At 33.6% G+C, this 14,748-nt stretch overlaps 1 protein-coding gene across 9 annotated transcripts in view; it reads left to right on the top strand.

Annotated features, from left to right (window-relative positions):
* AGFG1 (ArfGAP with FG repeats 1) overlaps positions 1 to 14,016 on the top strand; it is a 73,909-nt gene extending 59,893 nt beyond the window's left edge. For 3 of the 9 annotated variants that reach the window (XM_082690106.1, XM_082690113.1, XM_082690110.1), the window contains 6 exons: positions 2,372 to 2,451; positions 2,911 to 3,003; positions 7,852 to 7,899; positions 9,963 to 10,121; positions 11,549 to 11,640; positions 12,233 to 14,016. In XM_082690106.1, coding sequence (XP_082546232.1) covers positions 2,372 to 2,451; positions 2,911 to 3,003; positions 7,852 to 7,899; positions 9,963 to 10,121; positions 11,549 to 11,640; positions 12,233 to 12,292 — 532 coding nt within the window. In that variant the 3' untranslated portion in view covers positions 12,293 to 14,016. The remainder of the gene's footprint in view (positions 1 to 2,371; positions 2,452 to 2,910; positions 3,004 to 7,851; positions 7,900 to 9,962; positions 10,122 to 11,548; positions 11,641 to 12,232) is intronic. The other 6 variants (XM_082690111.1, XM_082690108.1, XM_082690114.1 and 3 more) reach the window with 3 other exon arrangements.
* Positions 14,017 to 14,748: the final 732 nt, after the last annotated feature.

The raw sequence follows: 14,748 nt of genomic DNA, 5'->3' as shown, positions 1-14,748 counted from the left end.
AATAATGACTGGTGACATATTTTTTAAATTCTTGAATATTTTTATAGTTTGCAGAAACTGAGTTTAATTTGCTAATTCAAATATCCTTGAGTAATTGTCATTTTATCTTTTTATTTAATCAAAGGTTTTGTTAACTTTTCTTTCTTGAACACTAAAGTTATAGTTGAGGGTATGTATGCATCTCAGAGTGAGGAGTTATATACAGATTTAATTATACTGAGCAGAGAATCCATTTAGAAAATTACATACTTTTAAGGTACAGTTTTTAGTCATGAAGACTAAACACTGAAAGTAACATGTTGTAGCTTAAGTTGTAAATAAATATTTTTAGAAATGTTTGTGAGAGAACCCAAGATCCAATTTTGTATCTCATCGGTGTCTAAATATATCTGATGTGAGGGTATTTTTGGCAGCAGGAAGTCTTAACACATTTTAACAGCAATAAAGCTTTAAAAACTCTTGTAGTTGTAACTTTTACATTTCTGAAAGAAAACAGATGCAGAAGTACAGGTGACTTACCACCACAGTACTGTTACCTGAGTATCTATTTGTTTCCCTTCAGCATCTTTTCTAGAGAGAAATGGGAAGATTGTAACACTAACTACTTGGATTCTCCAGTAATTAATTTTCTATATGCCAAGCAGGAAAACTGAATCCAAGAAGTAAAGTTTAGAGTATTTGTATATATCCTGTTTCATTAGGATGTCTGTGTTAGACATAAGAAATAGTGACCTATAGCAAAGTAATTATAAATTAATTAAATTAATTAATTATAAAGTAATTATACCTCTGGAAACATAGGTATACATAACAAATGGTTTATTGATACTATATTACAGTATATTAGTGGTTCCCACTTTGTGGTCCAAGGAACATTTAGGGTACATGAGACCCTTTCAAAGGGGTCTTTGAAATTAAAACTATGGTCATAATAGTTCTCACGGGTTATTTGTGTTTTCGGTATTGACATTGATATGATGGTACAGAAGCAGTGACAAGTAAAAACTTGCCAACACTTTAGCACAAATTAAGACCGTGATACCAAACTGTACTAGTAGTCATCTAATTGTCATTATATTTCTTACCAGCACATACTCAGTTTTACTTGTGGATAGTCTTGATTTAGTTTTTCTTCTGAATATTCTTTTTAATTATTTTCATGAGATGTAATTGGTATATAATATTGGTTTCGGGTGTATGGCATAATAATTTGATGTTTGTGTGCATTGTGAAATGATCATGTAAATGTAGTTGCTATTCGTCCCCATACATAGCTAACTTTTAGGATTTACTCTCTTTATAACTTTAAAGTATGCACCTTAATATTATTGACTGGTCACTGTGCTGTACATTACTACCCTGTGACTTATTTATATATTCCTACAAATATTCTTGACAAAACAGTTACTTTTACTAGGGTGCCTGGGTGGCTCAGTTGGTTAAACGTCTGACTCCTGGTTTCAGATTGGGTCATGATCTCATGGGTTGTGGGATCAAGCCCCACATTGGGCTCCAACCTTGGCAGGGAGCTGGCTTGAGATTCTCTCCCCCTCTTTCGTGCCCTGCCTAACATAAATCTTCTAAGAAAATCTAATTTGATTAAATCCTGACCTTTAAATAATGTCCTCTTAACTTTCTATGTGTTCAAGCAAGGTATTTATCAAGTAATTTCTACTGCATGTTGAAGTATCGTGGGTAACTTGAGGAAAGTCAGCGTGTGTGGTTGTTTAAGTTGTGGAATGAACCAGCCACACATAATAATGACTACATCCATTGTTTTATGGAACACTGGTTTTCCTTAAAAGTAAGAATGATATACCATGGTTATTCAGATTTGGATATTTGGCAGAAAGTTTCTTAAAAATGAATATTTAAGTCTGTCACTTTAAGGAAAATAACTGGTAAAATTCACAAGTCCAAGCAAATACTAGAATTTTAGAAAATTTTTCAATCCGCCATGAGCTTGACAGCTTCACATTACTTTTCTAATAAAATGAGTGGTGATATTAATGTAAATTTTTGATTTTTGCTAAGGTCCTTCGGTTTCAGAAAATATAATTCTCTATCATAAAAATGCTAGTTACGTGAGCATGTAATAGCTTTATGGTTAATTTTAAAACAATGACATTTTAAAAATTTTCTGTTTTAATTTCTTTACATATTGTTAATATACAGCACATTTACACAAAGACTCTTTGGAATTCTCAGTAACTTTTCAGAATGTAAATGAGTCCTGAGACATAAAGTTTAAGAACTGCTATGATACATGGTATTCTCAGTATTAACTGTTTCCACATTTTATGGCCACTCTTTAGACTGATTACCTTTGCTTTAAAAAAATAAAAAGAACTCCTTCTGTGTTTGTTTTCAGCAATGTTTTTGGAACAGTGCCAGTGGGTGCTTCTGCACAGACACAGCCTGCTTCTTCAAGTGTGCCTGCTCCATTTGGAGGTATGTGTTTCTGGGATAGATAGATAGATAGATAGATAGATAGATAGATAGATAGATAGATTTTTATAAAACATATAAAGCTTATATATACAGAGTATTGCATTTTCTTAGGTGTACTGGAAGACTGTGAAAGCAACAATTTATCAAAAAGCTCTAGTTTTCTTTCTTTTTAAGATTTTATTTATTTATTTGACAGACAAAGATCACAAGTAGGCAGAGAAGCAGGCAGAGAGAGAGGAGGAAGCAGGTGCCCTGTGGAGCAGAGAGCATGACTCGGGGCTTGATCCCAGGACCTTGGGATCATGACCTGAGCTGAAGGCAGAGGCTTTAACCCACTGAGCCACCCAGGCGCCCCCAAAAGCTCTAGTTTTCTGTCCTCATTAATGTATGAACAAATATTTTTGATAATTGAATACAAATATATTAGATTTTATAGTGTATTTTTATAATTTCTTAAAGCTACGCCTTCTACAAATCCATTTGTTGCTGCTGCTGGTCCTTCTGTGGCATCTTCTACAAATCCATTTCAGACCAATGCCAGAGGAGCAACAGGTAAGAAATAAGTATAGATTATAGAACAGAAAACTTGGAAAAGGTGTTTATTTATTGCAAAGACGCCATGAGAAGAACATCAGAAAATAAAGTTCTTCTTTCTTCCTGAAGTGGATGGAAGAGTTTGTCCATAAAGAGTACACTAGCTAAAAATTTATAAAATCCTGGACTTTAATATTTGAGAGGTACCCTAGCAGTTCTCTAGCAGCCCCCATGGATCAGTCACAGCTTTCATTCTTCAGGTGAGGCAGCCCAAGCATGGAGATGTGACTTCTTCCAGCCATGCCATTTTGTGACTGAGATGGGACTTTGGAATACAGCAATTCTGACTCATTTGGTGGTCTGGTTTTGGAATTACTGGTTATTACTCACTCATGCATAATAGGAAAAATTTGTGAGAGGTTTTTTTTGTTTCATGTTTTGCTCTTCATGAGTTGGTGAGGAACACATTAGCTTTATTACATGAGGCCTTAGCAATTAGGTCTTCTAGTGCTTCTCTCTTTGAGAACATTTCACATTTTTTAAGTTGTGCAAACCTGATTTGATTTGGGGTGTAATATTTGAATATTCTCTCTTGATAATTTTTTAATCTTCTTTATTTTTTCCCTTTTATCATTTTGGTTCATGTTGCACACCAGCCACATAGCTTTTATATTGCATTTCTTTGATTTTTGTCCTGTCACCCTGAACACCAGAACTATTTGCCAGTATCTTGGGGTGTCAGCAAGTGTACATGGTATAGCATGAAACCCATTAGTTTAAAGTTGGCCAGCTTTGTTCTTGTGCACGTGTCCCAATAATTTTAGAACTAAATCTTTAAGCATATAGCATATATTGATGTGAAATCTTGAAAGAATAAGGTGTTTGTAACATAATTTGTACCTTAAGAATTGGTAATTATTAGCAAATTTGGTCATTGGCAAGATCAGGAATTGTGGTAGTAGGAGTTTCTTCAGTCATGATTTGTTGGTATCTCACATAATAGATGTTTAATAAGTATTTTAATTTCAAATAATTCTTTAAATTGTTTTTGTTTTAATTCAGTTATACTTAGTGATTTAATTTCTGTTTCAGACAGAAATATTCATCAGTTAAAATATATGGAACATTTCTAATTATTAGCATATTATTTTGACTTGGTGGAATGAATATGTATGATGTCTCTGGGCACAAAGGGTTCTGTACATTGTCTTATTTAGTCCTCTTAACTCTCATCAAATACATGTTGACAGCTGAGGAAAGTGAGGCTTAGAAAAGTTAAGTGAATATGTTTTGGGTGCAGCCAGACTTGTGTTCAAATCCTGACTTCATATTTACATGTTCGATGATCTTAAGATATCTTTTTATATATTAATTTCATAATGAGTAGAGTAAAGATGTTAGGAAGATGTACTAACATTTGTTGAGTGTTTAAAATTGTTTGCAAGGTAGTGTCACTATTTTTATAGCTATTGTAATACCATTTGACAACTGAAGGTTGGAAACCCAACCTTGTACCTTGACTAAGCTTATATTGATCTAACTTTTCTGAGTCTTAATGTTATCCTTTTCTATAGAATGTGAACAATATTCTCCTACTGGCAGAGTTTTTGTGAAAATTACAAATCACTGTGTTTGGTCTTTGCATTATCCTATATAGTTGGTAAATCTTTCGATTATTTTGCTTTCATGATTGTACCTCCAAATTGGTTTGTCATTAGAGTTAAGGGCTTTCTTAATTTCTTTTAACTTCTGTTTTATGTAGAGTATGAAAGTCCTTTAACGTTAAGGATCTGTGTAGGATGTACATGAATATAAAAGGTATGATGTATGTTCAGGTGTTCTAAGGTGATCTTTAGTATTAGGCTAAGCACAGGTTATTGAAAGGAAGTTATGTAGGTATGATGTATGTTCAGATGTTCTAAGGTGATCTTTAGTATTAGGCTAAGCACAGGTTATTGAAAGGAAGTTATGTAGGTATGATGTATGTTCAGATGTTCTAAGGTGATCTTTAGTATTAGGCTAAGCACAGGGTATTGAAAGGAAATTATGTCCCCAAATTTTTATTTCAAGGTAAAAAATGTTTTTCATTATAAACCGCTTTGATTTATGACATTGATCACCTTTGTTAAGCTTTTATAAACTATTAAAAGTAAGTAAATGTTAACTACTAATTTTTCTATTGAAGTTGTAATATAAAAAGTATTTTGATAAAATACACTATGCTTAGAAATTTCCCATGTCAAAATTAATATTAGTTCTTAGGACATATTTTTTGTTGCTTTCAAATATTTTGTTAAATATGAGGTAGCCATTGAAAGAGGGTATTGCATAGTAGTTCTTTGAAAATTTTAAATATTTTACAAATATTTCTTTTTTTTAAATGTTTCTTTCTTGAAATACATATTTTAATAATCATTTTTCTTCTGCACTTATAAAGCTTTGGGGCTTTAATTTTCTTTTACTGTATTACATAGAAACCTTCATTAGGTTATTAACCAAGATGACCTAAGACCTTTTTCATTTTAGGATTCTATAATAGCATTTTTTATAGAGCTTTTGAGACCTTAAATCTAACAGCTAATATAATTCTCAATTATTATGAAATTCTCTTATAATTCTTAAATTTCTCCTTTCCTGAGGAATGAATAGTCTTTATTTCCCTAACTTCATTTTAATGAATGAATGAATGATTTAAAGGATTTTTTTTACCCTCTCCCCCCCAATGAGATAAACTTAACAGACATGTAGAGGTGAAAGAAGCATAGTAGCATCTAGGCCAGCATCCTTATTTTATTACCTAGGTGGAGATTGATTGATGGGTTTGCCTTAAACTTTCAGAATTGATTAATGACTAATCTAATAGTTGTAATAGTTTAGAACCCTTTTAAACCAGCACTGTTTCTACTGGTTCCACTGATTCCACTCATTAAGAAAAATACCTAAGAGAAATGAAAATGTACATCTATGTAGAAACTGGTACATAGATGTTCATAGCAGCATTATTCATAATAGCCAAAAAGTGGAAACAGCCCGGAATGGCATCAGCTGATGAATGGATAAACCAAATATGTTAAAATCACAATGGAAATTTGGTTGGTAATAAGCAGTAATGAAGTCCTGACACATGCTACAACATGGATGAACCTTGAAAACATTGGCCTAAAGGAAGCTAGTCATAGAGTAACGTATAGCCTGTGATTCCATTTGTAAGTTGTATGTCCAGAATGGACACATCTGTAGACCTGGAATGGAGGGGAGGGGAGAGGGAGGGTGACAGCTGGTAGATACAGAATTTCTTGGGGCAGGGGTGATGAAAATGTGCTACAGTTCCATTGTGAGGGTGGTTTTACAACCCTGGGAAGATATTAAAAAGCATTGAATTCTACACTTTAAGTGGACAAATAGTGTGATAATGTAGATTATATCTTAAAAAGCTCTTAAGTCTGAAAGTTTTATAGCAGCAGGACTAAAACTTATGAGGCATCATTGTTGCAGACTGAGGTTACCGCAGTTAATATCGGGTCACAGTCACTGTTGACTAAAGGTCAGCTTGTACCGAAGTGTATTTTGGAGAGCATGTCTCTTGAGATGTTATCAAATACTCCGTGGAAAAGGGTTCTATGCCCAAACATATATGGGAAACACTGGTGCAAACAGTTTAATCCATTACTACTATTAGTGCAGGACTTCTCAAGAGACTTACGGATTTTAAGAAAGGAGATAAACATAGAGTGACCTAACTTATTTATTATGATATCCTTCTTCCTCAGTTACCCTCTTGTTGAATTCAGAACACAGTACTGATGTATCTCTTAAGTATCCATCTTTTAAAGTTATTAGGAAGGAAAATATATCCTTTGAGTATTTATAGTACTTTTTAAAAATTTGTTGTTAAATTTATCTTCATGGCAGCTTTTTCAGGTAGGTACTATTATCCTTCCCTCTGCCTCCTGTTTGCAAATGAGGAAACAGAAGCTTGTGGAAGTTAAATGACATTCTGTAGTTAGAAAATGACAGAATGAAGACCCTAACTACTCTGATCTCTCACTAGTTCTGTTTTCCCACATTTAATTGGCTAAGTACACTAATTTAAAATGCATGGACGTATATTTTAGAAACATTTCCACTCCAGATGGTTAAAACCAACAGAAAATTTCTAGTACTTAAAAACCTAATTTGCTTTTTGTTTCTTTACATGTATTTATGTGTAACCTGTCTGACCTCATTTATGCCTGATAAGATTTACACAAGATGGATTTTTCTCTTCTCTTCTCTTTTCGGCCATTACATTATAAGCTGAAAGTTGTGCTCACCTTTCTGATGATTTACACTAAATAATTTCCCACTCATCATACTTAGTTGACTTGAGTTATCTTTATGAATTTCTAGGTAGTGTACAGAACTGTAAATAAAATAATCAAACATCCTTCAGGTGCTGTCCACAAGATTTGACTTTTTAGATGTGAAAGTTAGATTCTAGGTCATTTTAGATAATCCTGTGAATAGCATAGGGTGTAACTCATGAGGCCTACAAAGTCTTTCTATGGCCGTAGTTTATCTTGACATGAAAAAAATGTTAGTGTTTAATTAAAAATGGGTTTCATAAATGTTTTTTTCATTTGGTATTTCTTTCTCTGGTATTTATTATGCTAATTTTCCCTTTTTTTCAAACAGGTTAAATATTAGTGTCATGAATGTTGAAATTAAAGGACTTTATGGATATGTTTTTATTATATATTCTTATGCTACCCACTTTGTAACAGTATATTCTAATTTTAGTACTTTCTAATGAAACAAATTTACTTTTTTTTGACAATAGTTATCCTTAAGTTAATTGACATTGGTCTCTTTATGGCTTTCCATAAGGCCTTTCTGGAGCAATGCATTCTCAAGTGTTCCCTCACGCTCATTTTGGTAGGTGGCCACAACTGATACCTGGATTTGTGTGGCAATCTGTCTACCTGCTTGTGGAAGCTTCTGCTAGTGTTTTGGATCCTTGCATGTGGAATTAAGTTTTTTCCATGTTTTACAATGGAGTGGGCATGGATGTGTGGCATTGGGGTTACATTATATTTAAAGTTGCATAAAAATTGTGATTTGTGTTTTAATGCTGAAAAGCATTATCGCTTACCTCCATGGTCACATTAGAATGTTAATAGCTTTTTTGATTATTTTCCTTGAGTTTGAATTCATAGCACTTTTGACACATTTTTGATACACCAAAAACCATTTTACCACATTATTCCATGGGGTTTGGTTTTGCTTAACTTATACAAGTTTCGCTTTTTAGTGCTTTCTTAAAAAGTGATTTGTCAAAGTTTTGTCAGTGCATTGTTGTCTGTTATGAAACCCTTCTGTTTCCTTTGCAGTGTGCTTATTATTCTTTAATTCACTTGCTTTCTAGTGGCTTGTTTCTCCTGTTTTCTCATCAATTGTAATTTCAAAAAAATTTGACATTATGATTAGGTTCATTGAGACAAATTGCATAGTTATAAACAATAGGATATGAGGATTTCTTTGGGGAGTATCTATAACATGACTTTCAAGGTTTTTTAAAAATAAAATATAATCTGTGTAACATGTTTAGTATTAATTCCTGTACCTTAAATAGAGATCAAGTTGGTAAATTAAAAAAAAAATGTTTAAATCAAATACAGTGAATTATCATGTTTTTGATAGCGTCATGCCAACAATATTTCATTATTTTAAATTGCTAGTATTCTGTGTTAAAATACCACTATTGGCTCTTACTTTACCAAGAATTTTTCTGGAACATACATTCAGAAGGTGCTGTTTTTAATCTTCACTAGCAGTTAGTAATATACTGTTTTGCTACTACATGCATTCCTTTTCAAATTTTTTTTTTTTGAGAGAGAGAGAGAGAGGCAGGCAGGGGAGTGGTAGAGAGACAATCTTAGGCCCTGCGTAGAGCCGAAAGCCTGATATAGAGCTCAGTCTCTTAACCCTGAGATCATGACCTGAGCCAAAATCAGGAATCAGACGCCTAACCTACTGAGCCAACAATGTGCCCCTAATACATGCATTTCTATAATACAAATTAGGTTATAAGTAATTCATAAATGGGTGAGGGATGGCAGTGTACCACATGTGTAGTGATTGTTAATACACTGATTTCAGTGCAGTCTAGATTACTACGCTCATTCACCCTATATCAATCTTATAGAATCAGTAAGAATGCTATTTCACTCCCTTTTCAATCTTTATGCATTTTATGCAGTCTTTATGCACCTCTACAACTTAGCAGTCCTAACTTTAAACCCCTTATTCCAAAGCAGTCTACTTATCTTTCAAATAAGATATGGTGGTCCATATATTTCTTTTGGAATTGATGTATTAAGAACCTCACATGTTCTTTTAATTGTCTTAGTGGTTTTATTAGGGAAAGCCATTCCTCTCCAGCCCCTTTTGGGCTCTGTTTACAAAGCTGTATAGTTTTTGAGAGGCCTGCTTCTAACTCTGTTTCTCCTCTAAGTCTTGTTATTTTCAATAAACTATTTTTTAGAAGTTTAAAAGTTGTTTTTATCAGGAACATACTTAACTATGTTATAGCAGACAATTCAGTGGATAAAATTCAATTTTTGGCGATTTTACTGTATGTAGCAAAATAAAATTAAAAACAAATGTATATTAGTACACATGTGACATGCATGATGGGCTTTAAAAAAGTTGACTGCTGTTTAGACTTTTAGTTACTTTGAAAAATTTTCTTACGATTTCAAATGATAGCTTTATTAGTGTCATTTTGGTCATGGGTTTCAGGAGAACAACATTTACAGATTGTGTTAAACTGTATAGTACTAAAACTTATTACTAATATTGTCAGCGTTTTGGAATTTAAGGTGCCTTTAGTGTACAAGCTAATGTTTTTCAAGTGAAATCATTCTGTAGTGTGTGGTATGAGGAGCAAAACCTGCTCTTTTGTGAATTAGTTATTAGCCCTTGCTTTCTCCTGTCAGCTGCAACCTTTGGCACCGCCTCCATGAGCATGCCTGCGGGCTTTGGAACTCCTGCTCCCTATAGTCTTCCCACCAGCTTCAGCGGCAGCTTCCAGCAGCCTGCCTTCCCAGCCCAAGCAGCTTTTCCTCAACAGACAGCTTTTTCTCAACAGGCCAATGGTAAGATCTATCACTTGGCTAGCTGTAAGTCCACTTTAGATATCCTTTATGTATCATAATCTTTTATGTTTGGACAGAAAAACTTGTCCAAAGAATGCTGTGGCACTGTCTGCTAAACATTTACTACACAAATATAGATTCCTTCGTTGCTTTGGGCCTTAGAGAACTGAATGATTTGGTAAGTTTTTGTAACCAGGTTATAGATTTAGGAGAAATCAGAGACTCTGTAAAGAGTACCCCTTCTTAGAATCTCCAGTGTCTTTTATCTTTTTTCTTTTTTAAAAAAGATTTATTTTAGAGAAAAAGAGAGAGAGAGAGAGAGAGACAGAGCCTGTGTGTGAATTGGGGGAGGGACAGAGGGAGAGAATCATCAAGTGGACTCTCCTCTAAGAGTGGAGCTGAAGAAGGTACTTGATTTCAGACTCGTGAGATCACAACCAGAGCCGAAACCAAGAGCCGGATACTTAACTGGCTGAGCAACCGAGGTGCTCCCTCCCCACTGCCCCAGTCTCTTTCTTATTAATTTCTCGTTTGTTCTAATATGTCTGTTGATTTTAAAAGAAAACTTTGTAGGGCACCTAGGTGGCTCTGTGGGTTAAAGCCTTTGCCTTCGGCTCAGGTCCACAGTCCTGGGATCAAGCCCAGCATTTGGCTCTCTGCTCAGCAGGGAGCCTGCTTCCTCCTCTCTCTCTGCCTGCCTCTCCGCCTGCTTGTAATCTCTTGTCTGTCAAAGAAATAAATAAAATCTTTAAAAAAAAAAGAAAGAAAGAAAACTTTGTATACCTTGAGTGTTTTTGTTTTGCATCAGAAAACTTGTGGATCTGCTCTTTTGTATAATCTATGTATGTGGGAGACATAGGCTTAATTTTCCAAGTAGGCAACTGTATTGTGGTTAGAGTTTACTTGTTCTAGAAGCCAGGGATTATTTTTTTTTTATCTATTAAGCTTATTTGCTGAAGTTTGCAAGTCCATAAATTTGAAGATTATTCTTAAATTATAATTGTGTATCTATATTTAGTGTCTCTGGTTAGATAAAAATTTGGAAATAAGGTCCATGGCAGAGCCATAATGATAAAATATTTCCTAACAAATATTGTGCTGTTCACATGAATCCATTGTGTTTTGCTCACATCTAGTCTCAGATAGTCATAGGTCATCTATTAATTCCATTCTTCAGATGTCAGCAGCTTACATAGCTGAGACACATGAGAAGAAACCATTTCTGAGAAGCTGTATGAACTGTTACATGTGCCACAGGAAGTTTGTCTCTGGTATTTGAAAGCATGAGACTCAACAGTTGAACATTGATATTTTATTATTGTTGCTCTAGTAGGAATTTCTCTGAAACTTCTTATGAGTCTTTATAAGCAAGCATCAGATTGTCTCTGAAAGGTATAGGTTTTAATTGGTGATTCTGTTTTAACAAGGTGCAGGTTTTGCAGCATTTGGACAAACAAAGCCAGTGGTAACCCCTTTTGGTCAAGTTGCAGCTGCTGGAGTATCTAGTAATCCTTTTATGGTAAGTGAGATGCAATTTTAAGCACTTTATAATTTGTGTGTTATCTTCAAATTAGGAGAAGCAAGATGTGACTATTCTACTGATGTGACAGTAAAAGATTTTGCAAATTGAGGTAGCTATCATGCATGATCCTTTTTTTTTACTTAAAAAAGACACACACAAACATTACTCAGTTGCAGATCAAAGCACTGACAGTAAATAAGCTATTTTATAGCATGAAACTGTTTTCTTGTCTAAGTAATGCTTTATGAAAAGCTGTAGATTTAGTGAACTGTGTGAAAAGGGCTTGGACTCAGATTTGGTTTGAATCATAAATGTGTTTTCTTAAGGGCCAAGTCCTTTCTTAGATTCTGTTATAAGATTTATGTGGAATAATGGGTATTAAAGCCCATAACAGAGCTTCTGACACCTAATAGTTTTATTATATCATGTTGCTAATAACAATAATGAATCAATATGATTGCCAATAACTATAAAATAATTTCTAATCTAAATGTTGTTATATTTAATTAATCAAAGTTAAATCTTTTCATAGTTTCACATGTATACCACCCTTACTTGTGTTTTTATTTTGTCTTGTGTTTTCCTTTAGACTGGTGCACCAACAGGACAATTTCCAACAGGAAGCTCATCAACCAATCCTTTCTTATAGCCTTATATAGACACTTTACTGGAACGAACTTTTACGTGGTCACATTACATCTCTCCGCCTCTTGCACTGTTGTCTTGTTTCACTGATCTTAGCTTTAAACACAGGAAAAGTCTTTAAAAAGCCTGCATTGTGTATTAAACACCAGGTAATATGTGCAAAACAGAGGGCTCCAGTAACAACTTTTAACCTGTGAATTGGCAGAAAAAGGTAGCGGTATCATGTATATTAAAAATTGGCTAATATTAAGTTATTGCAGATACCACATTCATTATGCTGCAGTACTGTACATATTTTTCTTAGAAATTAGCTATTTGTGCATATCAGTATTTGTAACTTTAACACATTGTTATGTGAGAAATGTTACTGGGGAAATAGATCAGCCACTTTTAAGGTGCTGTCATATATCTTGGAATGAATGACCTAAAATCATTTTAACCATTGCTACTGGAAAGTTACAAAGTCAAAATTGGAAGGTTTTATTCATTCTTGAATTTTTCCTTTCTAAAGAGCTCTTCTATTTATACATACCTAAATTCTTTAAAAATGTAGAGGGATACCTGTCTGCATAATAAAGCTGATCATGTTTTGCTACAGTTTGCAGGTGAAAAAAATAAATATTAGAAAATATGCTATTGTTTTTGTGTTCTTGCTGCAATGCCTTTACCAAAGTGGCCTTAAAATATGAGTAGTGAATTGAGAACATCTTGAATTCTTAAATTAGAATTTCAGAAGACTTCTAGTGATTAACTTTTATGTCTAAAAGAGAAAATTTTATAAAAAAAGGCCATGTAGAAAATTTATTAAAACTACTATGACTGCTATATTCAGGAATATGTCAGTGGTAAAGCATTTAAATGTAGCTTGTCAGATTCACCGTAATCCTTCTAATTTCTTTGCAACTTCTTAATTTTGTGAAAATTTGTATATATGAAGAATTTGCATGTATGTGTATTTACAAATTTTTTTAAGTATCTTGAATTCTCAGACTGCAGAAGTCCTATTTTAACTATTGATTTTTAAACAAAAATACTGTCTTTGAATGTATTGGAAGCAGACATGCATTAACTGTGACATGATTGCACCTCAGTTTTTTTTTTCCTTTGTTTGGACAAACTGATATTATTAAAATAGGACATTTATTTATGTTCCATTTCTGGGGGGAAAACAAACTGGAACCCAGTGTTATCTTAAAGTTATAGAATACTTTGTTTAAAAAGGCAACAATACTAATGTTTAGTTATATCTTTTTGTTAATAGATGAACTTGTTTAAATATTTATGTACAGTAATGCCTCATTCATTAAGATGTACTCTAGCAGTCTTCATCAATACACAACACAGCTGAGAAACTTGGAATAATTCTTTTTAAACGCTTTTGAGCAACACACATTAGTCACAAAGTGTCTATATGTTTGTTTTTATGTGAAATTTTGATTATTTCATTTCCCAGTCCTAGAGTATTATTAGCAGTTCAGAATGACAGTTTGGAAGGAGATAGACAAACCATGAAAATCTGTCGACCATTTAGTTTAAGGACAGTCAGGCCAGCCTCGAGGACATCACTGTATGACATCATATTCTGATAATAGTCTGGTACTTTGACTCTGTGTCATCAAGAAAAGGTAAAGTTACGTATACAAATATGTAATACGTGTTTGGAAAGTTTTATCTTACCATGTTTAAACATTTTTTTTAAAGCTTTGGTATTAAAAGAAATGAACATCAGTTTCTTCAAACATTTTATTTGTGTTGAATACCTTTTCCAGTGGTGACTACATGAGTTGTCACACAATCTTGAAGTCTGTGTAGTGTTTCAGACTTGGTAAAGCATTGCTGTCCATTGCATCTATAGCTCAGTGTGTAGTTTGTCTGAACTATTTTGATGAGCAAGAAGATGGAAATCTCTGCCCCTTTTTGAATGTTATGCCTCTTCTCTTAATATTGAAAATGCTGCAGAGGTCTTAGCTGTGTGTGGGTATAACTTGAAATACCTACAGTTTGGGGGTCTCTCTCCAGCCGTTTTTTCTTGGAGGGACTACTTAAGAAATGTCTTTGAATTTCTATGTTTTAGATTGATTGTATTGGGTCCCAGTCAATTCATATGTACAAAGTTATGCTATATGATTGTAGGCCATTACCTAAATAACCTTTCAGGCTTTCCATCTAAGAAATAAGTTAATTAAACAGTTGTTATTAAAATGATTTTAAAGACTATTTTTTCTGGTACCATCTTGAAGTTTTTAAGTAAATGAGAACTTTTACTGACTTTAAATGAGTGCTTATAAAATAGAAATCCTTAGTTTAAAAAGTGATCCAGCTTTAATGTGGATTTAAATCAATTCTTTTAGACTTTCATATTCAGATTTGGTTTTGGTTTTACATAAACCCATCAGAGTTGTGTTGAGTATTGAAGAAAGAGGAGGACGAGGCTGAAAACCTTCAAATTTTCCTGGCTTA

This window comes from Mustela nivalis (assembly GCF_964662115.1).
Source record: "Mustela nivalis genome assembly, chromosome: 11".
NCBI lineage: Eukaryota > Metazoa > Chordata > Mammalia > Carnivora > Mustelidae > Mustela > Mustela nivalis.
Note: the sequence above shows the minus strand (reverse complement) of the source record. Positions and strands in the feature narration are given on the sequence as shown.